Below are 14,464 nucleotides of genomic sequence, written 5' to 3' on the forward strand. Positions count from 1 at the left end.
TAGCTTCAGAAGGGGAAGACCCTGTTTGACCAATCGCCTTGAAGAAATGACAACCTAAACGGATGGTGGAAAATCCAATGATGTGGAGTATTTAGATTTACAAAAGGCATTTGACTAAGGTCCACATGAAAAGCATGGTTAAACACAAAGCAATGGGGATCTTGAGAATTGTTAACAAATTGGTGGACGGGTGGAAAACAATTGTTTAGGGAGTTTTTTTGGGGGCGGGGGTGAAGTACTGAGTGAGGTGCTTCAGGGCTTAATGTTGGGGCCACTGCTGTTTCTAATTTATATCAATGATTTTGATTCAGAAACCAGGCAAATTAGTTATATTTTCAAATGATACCAAACTAGGAGGGGCAGTGGAATTAAAGGAGGCAACTCACAAATTACAGAATGAGTTGCGTAAAATATGTATATTAGTAGAAAATTGGCAGGTGAAGTTTAATGCCAACAAGTGTAAAGTATTGCATATAGGAATGAAAATGGGCGACATGTGCACTCCATGAATAGTTTTGAAATGCAAGTTGTTGGAATAGCTTAGGACGAACTTGAAATAGACATAGGAGCCTCAGTAGACTTGACACTCAACATATCCAATGCAGAGCAGCCAGCAACAGAACCGATAGAATGCTGAACTACATAGCAACAACAGTAGAATATAAATTAAAGGAAGTTGTGTTTAAACTGTGCAGTTAACTGGTCAGACCGCACCTTAAATACTGTATCCAGTGACAAGACAGCAAAGTAGGAGTGGGACACAGTCACTGTCAGAAATCACAAGCTGCAGGTTTAGTACACTGCTTAATTGAACACCAGGTCATTATTTGCAATATAGCTTTACTCCCCGCCACCTCTTTGCCTGCACTGATCACACTATGCAGCATGTAAGATATAGAAATACTGTATACAGGTCTGATGATGTGAACTACAGTTTTACTCTGAGTCAGAAGATGGTGGGTTCAAGCCCTATTCTCGGATTTGAGCGCATAATCTAGGCTGATACTACAGTGCTGCTGAGAGTGCTGTATTATTGAAGCTGTCCCTTTTGGATAAGACATTAAACTGAGACCCAGTATGTTCAGGTGGATGAAAAAGATCATCTGGCATATGAAGAAGAGCAGGGGAAATCCCCTGATTCCTGGCCAACATTCATCCCTCAGCCAATACAATCAAACAGATTAACTGGCCATTTATGTAATTTGCTGTTTGTTGGACCTTATTATACCCATGTACAAATTGGCCGCTGCTTTTACTTAAGAAAAACAGTTACTACACCTCACGAGTATGAAGCACTTAAAAGATGTCCTAAAGTCAAGAAAGGCACTATATAAATTCCAATTCTTTCTTTCTTGGCTGGTCTCAATCCTCTGCATCACCAAGACCGCTGACTTCCACCTCCGTAACATTGGTGTCTCTGCCCCTGCCTCAGCTCATCTGCTGCTAGAGCCCTCATTCATGCCGTTGTTACATCTAGACTTGACTATTCCAATGCTCTCCTGGACAGCCTCCCACCTTGCACTCTCTGTAAACTTGAGCTTATCTAAAACTCTGCTGCCCATATCCCAACTCGCACCAAGTTCTGTTCACCCATCACCCCTGTGCTTGCTGACCTACGTTTGCTCCCGGTCCGGCAACAGCTCAATTTAAAAATGTTCATCCTTATTCCTCCATGGCTGAGCCCCACCCCCCCGCCATATCTGTAATCTCCTACAGCCCTACAACTCTCTGAGATCTCTGCGCTCCTCGAATTCTGTCCTCTTGTGCATCCCTGATTTTAATCATTCCACCATTGGCCTTCAGCTGTTTAGGCCTTAAGTGCTGGAATGCCTTCCCTAAACCTCTCTACCTCTCTTTCCTCCTTTTAAGATGCTCCTTAAAACCAACCTCTTTGACCAAGCTTTTGGTCATCTACCCCAGTATCTCCTTATGTGGTTTGGTGTCAAGTATCGTTTGATAACGCTCCTGTGATGCGCCTTGGGACATTTTACTATGTTAAAGGCGCTATATAAATGCAAGTTGTTGGTGACCAGAGCCGTGCAGAAGTTACCCGCTGGAGGGATGCATCATCTATGGTTTCCTTGATCACACTCTCCCATTACTCTTACCCTCCCCCGCCCCCCCCCCCCCCCCCCCCCAAAATCTGGGAAAGACATACAGCCTCCGCTCAGCACCTTGGAGTTATGAAGAGGCAAAGTGTGGGACCAACTTTGCAGAACCCCCACAGTATCAGTGAAATTGTATTTTGCTGTCATAATGGGATAAGAAAGGTTGTCATTCACTCCAATTAACTGCCGTTAAAAATGGAGTACATGGTGCCTGTATATTTCTTTAAAGGATTTATTTATATTGATAAAAAAAATTAAAGGTGTGCATTACAGAGATGCGTCTGGTCACAAATACAATCCAACTTGAGTGGGATAACAGAAAATGAGCACTAATTTCAGCCACAAGAACAAACCCAGCAGTGTAAATTTGCGGTTACATACTATACTAACACCCATACTTCAACTATTACTAGTTCTTTCCCAAAAGATAGTATTACCTGACAGCACCCAGAATAATTGACAATTAATAGCAAATATAAATATCAGCCTGCAGCGTTGCTTCTGTTCAGTTACCCATTTAAAAGGAAAGAATAAGTGCTGTAATCATACATTTCTTCCCTTGGTTCAGATTATTTTCCCCCAAGTTTTGGTTAATCATCATTTGGAGGGCACCGAAGGGGAATCAGTTTGACATCATCCCACTGGGCTGTCATAAGTCTGCCTGAAATGGCTACTCTTATAAAGAATATACTGGAGAGGGGTGGGGAGGAATCAGAGGAGGAAACTGAAAAGGCAAGTTATGTTAGTGATGAAACTGACCCTTAGCATTCCCCTTTATTAATCATATAAATTAGAAGATCAAAGCTATACAAAGAATATAACATAAATAGAATACCTTGTGTTTGATTAGGAATGGAAAGGTAGAAGATTGGCCATGATCTTATTGAACGGCGGAGCAGGCACGAGGGGCCGTGTGGCCTACTCCTGATCTTATTTCTTACGTTCTTATGAAAGTTTTATACATGAATAATTCTCTAACTTGCTCATGTTCTTTCAAACAATGGGCCAGAATTTACTGTCGTCGCCTGCGTTCCTTAGGCTTGCCCTTGGCCGTTTAATTTCCGTGAGCTTTTGCATAGCAAATTACTGTTTGTGGGAGATGGAACAGCACGCGCCCTCGACAGGGCATCTGGTACCTGTGTGAACAGGGCAAGCAACTGTGTGTCTCCTTAACCAAGCAAATTGAAGAATTGTTAATGAACAGCGCAGAGTCTGAACCAGGAAGTGCAAACTAGAATAATGATTCAATGATAAATCAGGTATAGAAAGCGAAATAAAGAGAGGGAACGAATGATTGGATTAAGAGAGAGAAAAAAGAGACAGAAAGAAAAAGTAAAAAAAATCTCCAACAACAATTAAAAACTGAAGGAATGAGACTCCACATTTGTAAAAGTTAATTTTCAGTGCCAGAGAGGTTTTTTGGAATTAATTAAATTGGAACTTATCACGCATACTGAAGTTGACAAGCCCTAACTTTCTGTGGCGTGTTTAGTCCATTTCTGCAACGCAATTACAGGAACTTCACGCCGTTCAGTACATTTGAATGGGGAGCCAGACGGCAAGATGCCGTTTTCGTGCAGTTTACGGAGGAGCAGCACATTTCAGACAGTAATTTCCAGATTTTTGTGTTTAACGGCGCCTCTGTACTCGCCTGAAGTATTGGTGAGCGCCATTAGCCTCACTGTTATTTGTATAGTAAATTCTGGCCCATTGTGTTTTCTTTATTCCATTCAAACCCTCGGTATCTATTATCCCAGAGGAGTCCAAACTGTAGCCCGTGAGTTCGAGCTGTCTGTCCCCAAAGCTCTTCTGTACACTCCTGAAACAGAGCAGCAAATTCAAAGAGTTTTTATAGCTTGGCTTGGGATGGGGAGGGAGAGTGCTTTTATGTGTTCCAGTGACAAAATAAATCTGTCATTTAGCTTAGAGCAGTGTCTTTTTGTGTATTGTTTGAAATTGGTGTTTTATAATTCTCTATCCGTGGCTGGCGGAACTCTAAAGTTTGCAACTAAGTTGCCCACAAAGACCAAAAGTTTAGGCACTCCTGCTCTATGCATACTGGACGCTAATTTTCATTTGTAAACTCTGAATATCTTCCAAAAATATAGAGCAGAACTAACAGTCTGTGCTTTCTTTATCGTATAATATTTGGGGGATTTTTTTCTAATCCTGTCAAACATGAGACATGCATTCATTCAACACTTGGCCTTTTTGATTGATATGTTGTCAAATATAAATGGAATACGCTAATAAATTTTGTTCAAAAGGTACATAGACTTCAGTTTTATGATTACAAAACCAGAGTTTGACAAGTTAAATTATGCTATGTTACTGGACATTCACTATCATGTGATAATTATTCTAATGTTAAAAAAAATTCTAATGTAAAAAAACAATACAGGAAACTCTTTATTATCCGGCACCGACGGGACCGGCGTGGTGCCAGTTTATCAAAAAGTCCGGATTACAGAGAGGTATAGTTAAAAGGTACGAGAGCTCCGTACACAGCAACAAATCCAGGCTTCCCTGTTGCTTAGCAACATGTGCAGGAACTCCGGCCACAGACCAAGCGTCCCTGTTGCTTAGCAACAAGTGCAGGAACCCCAGTTACACTGCCACTAATATGAAGTAAAACTTAACTGAACCTACTCCTGAATTTTGCTGGTTAACAGAGATTTCCGGTTATTTAGGTGCCGGTAAATCGAGAGTTTCCTGTATTTATATTGTATTGAACCTGAAATCTGCCTAGTATAATTTTAAAATTATAATGAATTTTCTCGAACATCCACCCACAGCGGCACGCCCTCCTCCTTGGAGGACAGCAAAGTCTGTGCTTTGTCACCACTACCTGATTCTCTAGTAGACTTCCTTATTCGGATAGGGCTAATCACAGAATCACAGAAACCCCACAGTGCAGATAGAGGCCATTTCGGCCCATCGAGCCTGCACCGACACATATCCCACCCAATCCCCGTCACCAACACATATCCCACCCTATCCCCGTAACCCCACGTATTTAATCCCCCTAACACTAAGGGTCAATTTATCATAGCCAATCAACCTAACCCGCACATCTTTTGGACTGTGGGAGGAAACCGGAGCACCCGGAGGAAACCCACGCAAACACGGGGAGAATGTGCAAACCTTAGCTCTTCAACCCTGCTGAGCTGGAGCTAATGACATGATCAACATCAAAGCATCTCCTTTAGAAGAGGAAAGTTTTATATGATGTTTTAAATAAATGCTGACTGTGCCTTTATCACCAGAATGCCACAGTGAAACCAGCAGCAAACACCCAGGTGGCTTTGACTAAGGAGTTTCCAGTCTCCTCTGGCTCACAGCACAGGAAGAAAGAGGTGCTGAATGTTTACGGTGAGTGGGTTCCTGTGGAGAAAGACAGTGAAGAGACTACTGATGATGTCTTTACAGATGTCTGTACTCAGGTAAGAATTGTGCCATTAACAATTATACACTGGTTATAACTGTATTCTACATGTGGGATGTGTTCTTTATTTTTTTAATGGACCCTGAAAGACTTTGGGACAATGTGCAACAAATGTGGCACAATCTGTATGTAGAAATTTCTTTTTTTTTTTTAAAGATTATTACATATATTATTTGGTAGAAATTTAAATTTTAAATCTTATCATAGTTCTAATTTTTCAAGTACACCTTGTAACAAATCAATGAATTTACTGATAGAATTCATTAATGATGTCATTGTATTTTGCTTCATTAACCACTGTCCGAAGCTTTATTTATAAAAATGGAAATGAGAAGGCTGCTTTTTATCTTAAACAGCAATTCTACTCCTGTCCAGTGACTCACCTAGTTTATCCAGTGAGTGGCCGAGCCATGCAGACAGGAAGATTCCAGGCTCAGTAAGCAGTTTCTGCTGAGTGAGCTAAGCTAAGGCAGTGCAAGAGCTACTACAATTGGCTTTAGTGCTCCTGGGTCAAGCATGAGATAACTGGCTAGGGTTATTGCTCCTCGCCTGTGTTTAGCAACTCCTTTTGGGTGTCTGTGTGATTGCATTGGATGACTGGATTGAAGACGCCTATGATGAACCCTGTAGTCGAATAGCCCGCTGACGCTCATTGTCGAGGCTTGTGCATTAATACTGGCCACTTGGGCGAGGTACCAGAGAGTGTGAGCTGTCTCTGTGGAACTGTTCCCTAACAAAGAGTCAACATTCAGGAAAAGAGGGGGGAAAATTGTTGAAAGAAAAGAAGCACAGCAATTCTGTCGTGCAGTGCGGTAACATTAATATTTTGTATTCTAGGCGGTGGATATCTCTGCAACAATGAGTGAGAGAGCAACAGCTCAGAAACGTCTTGTACAGAATCCATATGATGTGGAGGCTATGTCGATGATACTTAGGGCACAGGAACAGGTACGTCTGGGAAGTGATCATCAGTTAGGTCTGGGTTACTGACTTGAGGATTAAGAGGAAAAGTGGATTCAGGATTATGACTGCTTTCTGAAATGAAAGCTTGGGAATGCCCAATGATGTTGTGAGTTCAAGTCCTAATGCAGGACTTTGATCTAGGCTGACACTCCAGTGCAGTACTAAGGGAATACTAGATTGTCAGAGATGCTGTCCCTGGCACTGTTCAAAGAAGAGCAGGAATTCTTTTAATGTCCTGGCCAACATTCCTCCCTGATCCAACACCAACAGATTACCTAGTCATTCATTTCATTGAGGATCTTGCTCTTTTGAATACAGGGGGCATATTCAACATCAGCTATCATTTCCGGTAAAAAAAAAACTCCTGGAAATGATGGACATTAGCTGGGAGTTGGCTTCATGGTTTCAAACCAAATTCAAAATTCTTGTACTTGTTGGCAAGTCCCTCTATGGCCTTGTTCTACCCTACCTCTGCAACTTTCTCCAGCCCTATGGCCCAGTCTGCATCTGAGATCCTTATACTGTAGCCCAAATACATCTAATCACAACCTTAGTTGGAAAATTCTGATCAGCCTTGTAAGGAGCAGAGTCTCTGCCCACCCCTTACAAAATCAGCCATATCAGAGGGGGCGGGGCCAGGGGCATGAGCCATCCATGCTGGGAATTCCTAGTTCCCAAGTTCATAAAAGACCTGTCGTAAGACTTGAGGCACATCTGACTCGACATACTCCAGAAGAAGCAAAGTGGGCCCACCAGGGTGTCCAGACCAGGAAAGTGGTTACAAAATAAATGATCAGCTCCCTCACACAGGGGGCTACTGACAGGGTGGCCTGAGCACACATCTTACAGGGCTTGACAGGGTAGATGCAGGGAGGATGTTTCCCCTGGCTGGAGAGCCTAGAACCAGGGGTCACAGTCTCAAAATAAGGGGTCGGCCATTTAGGACTGAGATAAGGAGAAATTTCTTCACTCAGAGGGTGGTAAATCTTTGGCATTCTCTACCCCAGAGGGCTGTGGAGGCTCAGTCATTGAGTATATTCAAGACAGAGATTGATACATTTTTGAATATTAAGGGAATCAAGGGATATGAGGATAGTGCAAGAAAGTGGAGTTGAGGTAGAAGATCAGTCATGATCTTATTGAATGGCGGAGCAGGCTCGAGGGGCGAATGGCCTACTCCTGCTCCTATTTCTTATGTTCTTACGTGTAAAATGGCTGCCAGTTCACTGCAGTTCAAAGGAATTCATTGTATGTGAAGTGATTTGAAGCATTTCTGAAAGATGAGATAAGGTGCTATATAAAGGCAAATCTTTTCTTTTCATCTTAGCTTTTGCATCATTTCTTTTTAAAATATCAACATATCTGTACCTTCCTACATTAACTTTATCTTTAAAGCACTTCCACCTCCCCTGCCCCCACCCCGATTTTACATCTCTTTTAATCGTTTTTTTTGCCCCTTAAATTCCCCTCTTCTCTTCTGATGCTGACTCCTTCTGAGGTATGGTTCCGTGGATGCTTGTCACTCTCTAGCCCCTTGCCCAAAAAGCCATTTCACAAGTACAACCCTCGACAGTGATTGTTGGTAGATGATTTGACCATGGCTGCTATCACAGGCAAACCTAATATCCACACACGTATCATTTCAGGAGGATGTTCATTGGACAGCAATCTGTCGTGAAAACCTGGCTGGATTTTTTCTTACTGGCTCATTTTATCAGTAGTTTGTGTTTGATTCCAACTGCTCAAAGGTGCTTGTGTCAGAAAGTGAATCAGATAATTGGAAGGAAAAAGACTTTCTTCATAATGTAATTGAGAATGCAACTTTGTTGATGACTGCCTGAACAAATTCCTTTTTGTGCTAATATAAACCATAAATTTAGAAATTTGTAGTCTTTTTGTTACTTTCTTGTTGCTGTTTTGTATTGTAAATATACTGCAATGGGCTGCAATCCTATTTTAAGCTACTGGGTGACTGGCTGAATAGGGCAGGTGTGCAGATACTCTGAGGTCACAACCATGAAAGTGAGCATCTTTTGTACTTTTATTTTTTCCTGACCAAGCGAATGCTAAAGGCACTCCCTCACACCTCACAACTACTTCTGCATGGGATCACTTTGTGACTCATGGTCATTGTAAGATAGCCTTCATTGAAGAGTACAGATAAGGTTGCAACAGAACTTTCTGTCTACTGCAGGAAATAATACAAGACTTCCTGGACACACGATATATAGTCACCCATTAAGAAGAAGGGGTAATGCTGTGATTATCTTAGTCATCACAACTTTAGGTGATCTAAGTTGAATTTCTGCCATGTGCACTTTATATATGAAAAAAAACGTTCATTTTTACTTGTTAGAATTTTCTAGAAGCAGTGGGATTTATTTATCCCAGAGTGCAGTGAGCCATTAAAAATACGGGCTAGGGGCTCGCACAGCACGCGTACCATCTCCCCGAGGACCCTCGGGTGGCTATCATCTGGCCTGGCTGCTCTGTCTATTTTCAGGCTCTTAATTCTATCTAAAAAAAAATATGTTCATCTATGTTGATATTACTAGTTTTATTAAAATCATTGAATTCGAACAGAAGAGCATCATCTTCAAGAGTGAAGACCGATGCAAAGTACTCATTTAGGAAGGACGACCTTCAGCCGGGACACTGGAGTGGGAATCAGCCTCACAAGAAGATACTGACATGAGGACCTGGATTAAGCAGCAGATGTTGTGTTGACCTGGTACAGGAAACTTTCGTTTATCCGGAGGTTAAATGTCCGGAAAGCTCTATCTACCGGCAAAATTCAGGAGTCGGTTCAGATAAGTTTTTTTTCTTTTCGTTGCTTCTTTTCTCCAGTCCTGGCTCTGCAAGCGTCTTTGTAGCTAAGCAACAGCTTCAGCTAGACGCTTGCAAGCTGCGCTGACTGTTTTGAAGCTGTTGCTAAGCAACAGGGTTTGTTGCTTCACACGGAGCTCTGAGCTCCGTATGTTTTAACATTAGCGCTGGTTTCTACGGCAGTTTTGATCTAACGGCACCAGCTCGGTCCTGTCAGTGCCGGATACCAGAAAGTTTCCTGTACATGGCATTGGACTTGAATGTTCAACAGCAGGGTGATCGGAACAACGCAGACTGCCCTGTGTAGGTCCTTTCAACATTCTGAAGGCAGATGTTTGCTGTATGGCTGATGAAATTTTGAGACTTGGAGCGATGAGGGGTCAAGAAAGAGTGGCCATAGATATAAGATTTGGAACAGAGGGCAGGAAAAACTTCTTCACACAGCGGGTGAGGCTGTGGAATTCCGGGTTAGTGATCGAGACAGAAACTATGTCAACATTCAAGATCAGATTAGATAGGTGAATGAAGGAAAAGGGGTTGAATATGGGAACAGCCAACACAGACTAGTTGGGCCAAATTGACGGTTTCTGTGCCGTAACTTCTACGTATTTCTAGGATGACTGCTGGCGGTCTACCTAGCAAGGGCTCAAACCCATGTTTGTGGTTGCAAGGGCACTATTGATAATATTCCAGTCAGCCTTTATCACTAATGAAATAAGGAGGTGTAGATCTGTTACTGCTAACCCTGCAGGCCAAATGGGTAGAGCGGTAATAGCTGGACACATGGGGAGAAGCTTACAAGTGCCTTGCTCTGATAAGCTGTGGGTCTTTAGCTTGTTAAATCCAGTGTTACCTCTGTACACACGTTGGGATCCTTATGCTTTGCCAACCTGCACCTAAGCTCTCTGGATTTGGGTAAAAGAGGTGCTTCTTACCAGGAGATCGTGTGTATGCCATATTGGACTAAGAAAAATGTACAGGTGGATGTAGATTTCTCAGAAGCTTGAATTGTTGACTCTTACACAGGTGAAAACACATCTCCATGTTTAACACAGTTTGCAAAAAAAAGATGGCAACAGATATAGAATCATAGAAATTTACAACACAGAAGGAGGCCATTTGGCCCATCGTGTCTATGCCAGCCAGAAAAGAGCTATCCAGCCTAATCCCACTTTCCAGCTCTTGGTCCGCAGCCCTGTAGGTTTCGGCACTTCAAGTACACATCCAAATGATAACTTGTGAAAATTAGATGTAGATCTTTTCCATAGATGTCTCATATTTTTATTTAAAACAAAACCAGTTTACTGGCTCCCATGTTGTGGTAATAAACCATATAAACTAGTCAGTTCCTAGATTTCATTTTTGGACCATGCTGTGCTACCAGACTCAGCCAGAGCAGCAATAGAGCATTACTAACATAAAAGGGAATCCAGAAGTCTTCTATTGGCATATAAATAGTAAACGGGTAGTAAGAGGAGGGATGGGGCCGATTAGGGACTAAAATGGAGACCTACGCATGGAGGCAGAGGGCATAGCTGAGGTACTAAATGAGTACTTTGCATCTGTCTTTACCAAGGAACAAGATACTGCCAAAGTCATTGTGAAAGAGGAGGTAGTTGAGATACTGGATGGGATAAAAATTGATAAAGAGGAGGTACTAGAAAGGCTGTCTGTACTTAAAGTAGATGTCACCAAGATGGGATGCATCCTAGAAAAAAATTAACCAGGGTTCCCATTTCTAATTGCTTGCATCCAACTTAGCTCTGATGCCTCACTCTTTCTGTTGCCTTCCTCTCCATAGTTGAATGCTGACACTTGTTCTCTAGGCTCACATGGGCAAGGTACTGGAGGGCTTTTGTCATCTGTAGAAGTGGACTTCAGCGCGAGTCACAAGTTTCAGGAGAGGAGGGGGGGAAATTGAAGGATAAATGATTTATTAAGAAAAATTGGAAGATGTCTGTTCACATCTGGGCCCTCTGATCCACCCCAGCCAATAGAGGGAGAGTCTCCTCTCTTTTTGTATCTGTAAGGCTTCTACATACAAGTAATTTAGGCAACCTCAACCTCGTTGGTAGCAAGTATGGATTCACTCGGTAAAAATGCCCATAATTAAACACGTTCACATCTTGACTCTGTGAGGCCACAGGCTGTCTGCTGTGAGAAGAGGAAAGGTGTGTGCAGGAGGGGCTGTTTCTCTGAAGTTGTGGTTAAGCCATATTGTTGCTAAGTCAATTTGCAAAGCAAAAGAACTTTTCCTCAGTGTCTGGACGCACTGCATCTGACCTGGGAACACTCAGCGGCTGACGAGGTGACTTATACCGGACCTCTATCAAGGCTGTTGGGTAACCCCCCACCAGGAGATGTATGAAGGTGCCCCAGGGTAATGTGATGTAGTTTCCTTTCCTGATTTTCATCCCTTCTCTAATGTCAAAGCCAAGCTTGCGAACTCGCTGTTTTCAGGAATCGTGAGTGTACATCCTATATGAATCATTGTATGCAAAGTGTGTTAAAGCAGTGCCAGCATATATTATATACTGTTCTGTAATATAATAGAATGAATATAATAAACTGTTGATTTGATAATATGATTTTGTTCAGTTTTTTATGCTATCACTGGCTATTAGATAGCTCACTGGGTACCAGTGTAGATGCTGACTGTCCTTGATTCATGATATGTTCATCAATGAAAAATCAATGATCTGCGGGTTTATTGAGAAGTAATTTACATAGAATTACATAGAATATATAGCATAGAAACCGACCCGACCAGTCCATGCTGGCATTTATGCTCCACTTGAGCCTCTTCCCATCCTTCTTCATCTAACTCTATCAGCATAACCCTCTATTCCCTTCTCCCTTATGTGCTTTTCTAGCTTCCCCTTAAATGCATCTATACTATTTGCCTCAATTTCTTCCTGTGGTAGCGAGTTCCACATTCTCACCACTATCTGGGTAAAGAAGTTTCTTCTGAATTCCCCATTTGATTTTTTTGGTGACTGTCTTACATTGATGGCCTCTAGTTTTGCTCTTCCCTTCAGGTGGAAACACTTACTCTGTGCCTACTCTATCAGAACCTTTCATAATTTTAACGACCTCTATTGGTCACCCCTCTTTTCAAGAGAAAAGAGACCCAGCCTGTTCATCCTTTCCAGATAGGTATAACCTCGCAGTTCTGGTATCATCCTTGTAAATCTTTTTTGACCCCCCCCCCTCCTCTATATTCTTTTTATTATATGGCAAACTAGAGCTATACACAGTACTCCAAGTGTGGTCTAACCAAGGTTCAATACAAGTTTAGCATAACTTCTCTACTTTTCAATTCTATCCCTCTAGAACTAAACCCTAGTGCTTGGTTTGCTTTTTTTATGGCCTTATTAACCTGCATCACAACTTTTAGTGATTTGTGCATTTGTACTAACAGATCCCTTTGCTCTTCTACCCCATTTAGATTCTTATTTTCCAAGTAATATGTGACCTCCTCATTTTTCTCACCAAAATGTAATAGCTCACACTTACCTATGTTGACATTCATTTGCCAGTTACATGCCCACTCTGCAAATTTATTAATGTCTTCTTGTAATTTGTTGTAGTCCTCCTCAATATTGACTATTCCCCCCCCCCCCCCCGCCAATTTTGTGTTGTCTGCAAATTTAGAAATTGTGTTTTGGATTCCAAAGTATAAATCGTTAATATAAATTGTGAATTTGCAGTTTATTGCCTGGCAGTTCTGTGATGCAATATATTTTGTACAGAGAATAATGGCTATCCAAGTGTGATAACAAAGCAGTATATTTATCAAGAGGTCCAGGTACACATTGGAAGCCACAGGACTGACGTACAGTTGTTACCTGAAGGACAGTTATATACATATTTAACTGTATTTTTCATAGTTTTCCATTTCTAGTGGGATTTAATTTAGTGCACATATAGCACCCTGTTGCGGCATTTGGTGCTGTTCAGTGCATACTAAGAGTTTGCCACATGTTTCAAAATGGACCTTAAATAAAGCTACATAGAAAGTTTCATAAAACTTATCAGTAATTCTTGTATGAGGTCATATTAATAATAATATATAAATCGCAAGTTATAAGTAACTATTGCCGGGGTAAAGATTTGATACGCGTGAACTCAAAGCAGCTGATGGAGAGCATGGGAAGTCTAGGAGTGGATCTGTGGAGTCATATAAACTGCGTGCACCTTGCATAAGAATGAAATCCTATGTTTTCCTGGGGGCTCAGTAGATTAAGTTAACGAGTAGCTTGGCATACAGAGCAGGAGCCCAGGTTTTATCTCGGCTCCGTTATGAGTTAGCTGTTCTCAGCCAGGGTACCTTTAGGAACTCCCAGTTGGGGAGCGATAAACTGGCCAATGTCTCCGCTCTTGATCTAGCGGCTTCTGCCTGTAGTCCATCTGGGTAGATGCTGGGTGTCAACAGGAGAAAAAAAGAAAGCAAATACTGCCATCAGTTTCTTGGTGACATGGGTGTAAAATGATTCGGAATACTGGAAGAATTAAACAACCATTTATTCTCTTCATTTTGATTATTTCCAATGGCAGTTCATTACTGGTTTTGGATATTTATGCCTTCAAGTTATTTAGGTTTAATCCGATTTGAAGCAAACATTCAATAGTTGCTTATTTTCAACATGGTTTAAATATATTTTTGTTCTTTTCGTCAGATTGAAGTGTGGGCTCAGTCAAACTCTCTGCCTGGTCAGTTCACAGGCAGTACTGGAGCTCAAGTCTTGACCTATGAGGAATTAACAAATAGTGGTCCTCAAGCCTGGATCAGGAAGGTAATGAATACATTTGTGGACTAAATTCTGTTACCAGTATTGAAATTAAAATAACCATGTAAGGGAAGTGATTGTATTTAGAATCCCACCTCCAGTAGTTGAACAGAAGCAGTGAATTAAAAAAGTAGGCTACAGTTTAGAATGAGCCAGTGAAGGTGAGATCTAGAAGAGTCCCTAATTACAATATCTTTCTTGGCGACATAGTCACACTTCTGTGGCTTGATTACTGTTTTGCAATTGGCTGATAATCAGAAACCTTAAATACTTGAAAAAGAATAGATCTTCCTATTGGTTTACATTGGCTGGCTTTCTGCATTATGAGGTTG

At 41.6% G+C, this 14,464-nt stretch overlaps 1 protein-coding gene across 4 annotated transcripts in view; it reads left to right on the plus strand.

The window, feature by feature from the left end:
- The window catches only part of sonb (SON DNA and RNA binding protein b), a 58,114-nt gene that overhangs the window by 25,685 nt on the left and 17,965 nt on the right, over positions 1–14,464 (plus strand). For all 4 annotated transcript variants that reach the window (XR_015080868.1, XM_086007095.1, XM_086007092.1 and 1 more), the window contains exons 6-8: positions 5,375–5,551; positions 6,391–6,501; positions 14,022–14,138. Coding sequence is in view for 3 of the 4 variants with exons in the window: in XM_086007095.1 (XP_085863221.1) it covers positions 5,375–5,551; positions 6,391–6,501; positions 14,022–14,138 (405 nt within the window). In the remaining variant the exon portion in view is untranslated. The remainder of the gene's footprint in view (positions 1–5,374; positions 5,552–6,390; positions 6,502–14,021; positions 14,139–14,464) is intronic.

Source organism: Somniosus microcephalus, chromosome 14, assembly GCF_052327205.1.
Source record: "Somniosus microcephalus isolate GS21.2 chromosome 14, FLI_Smic_1.0, whole genome shotgun sequence".
NCBI lineage: Eukaryota > Metazoa > Chordata > Chondrichthyes > Squaliformes > Somniosidae > Somniosus > Somniosus microcephalus.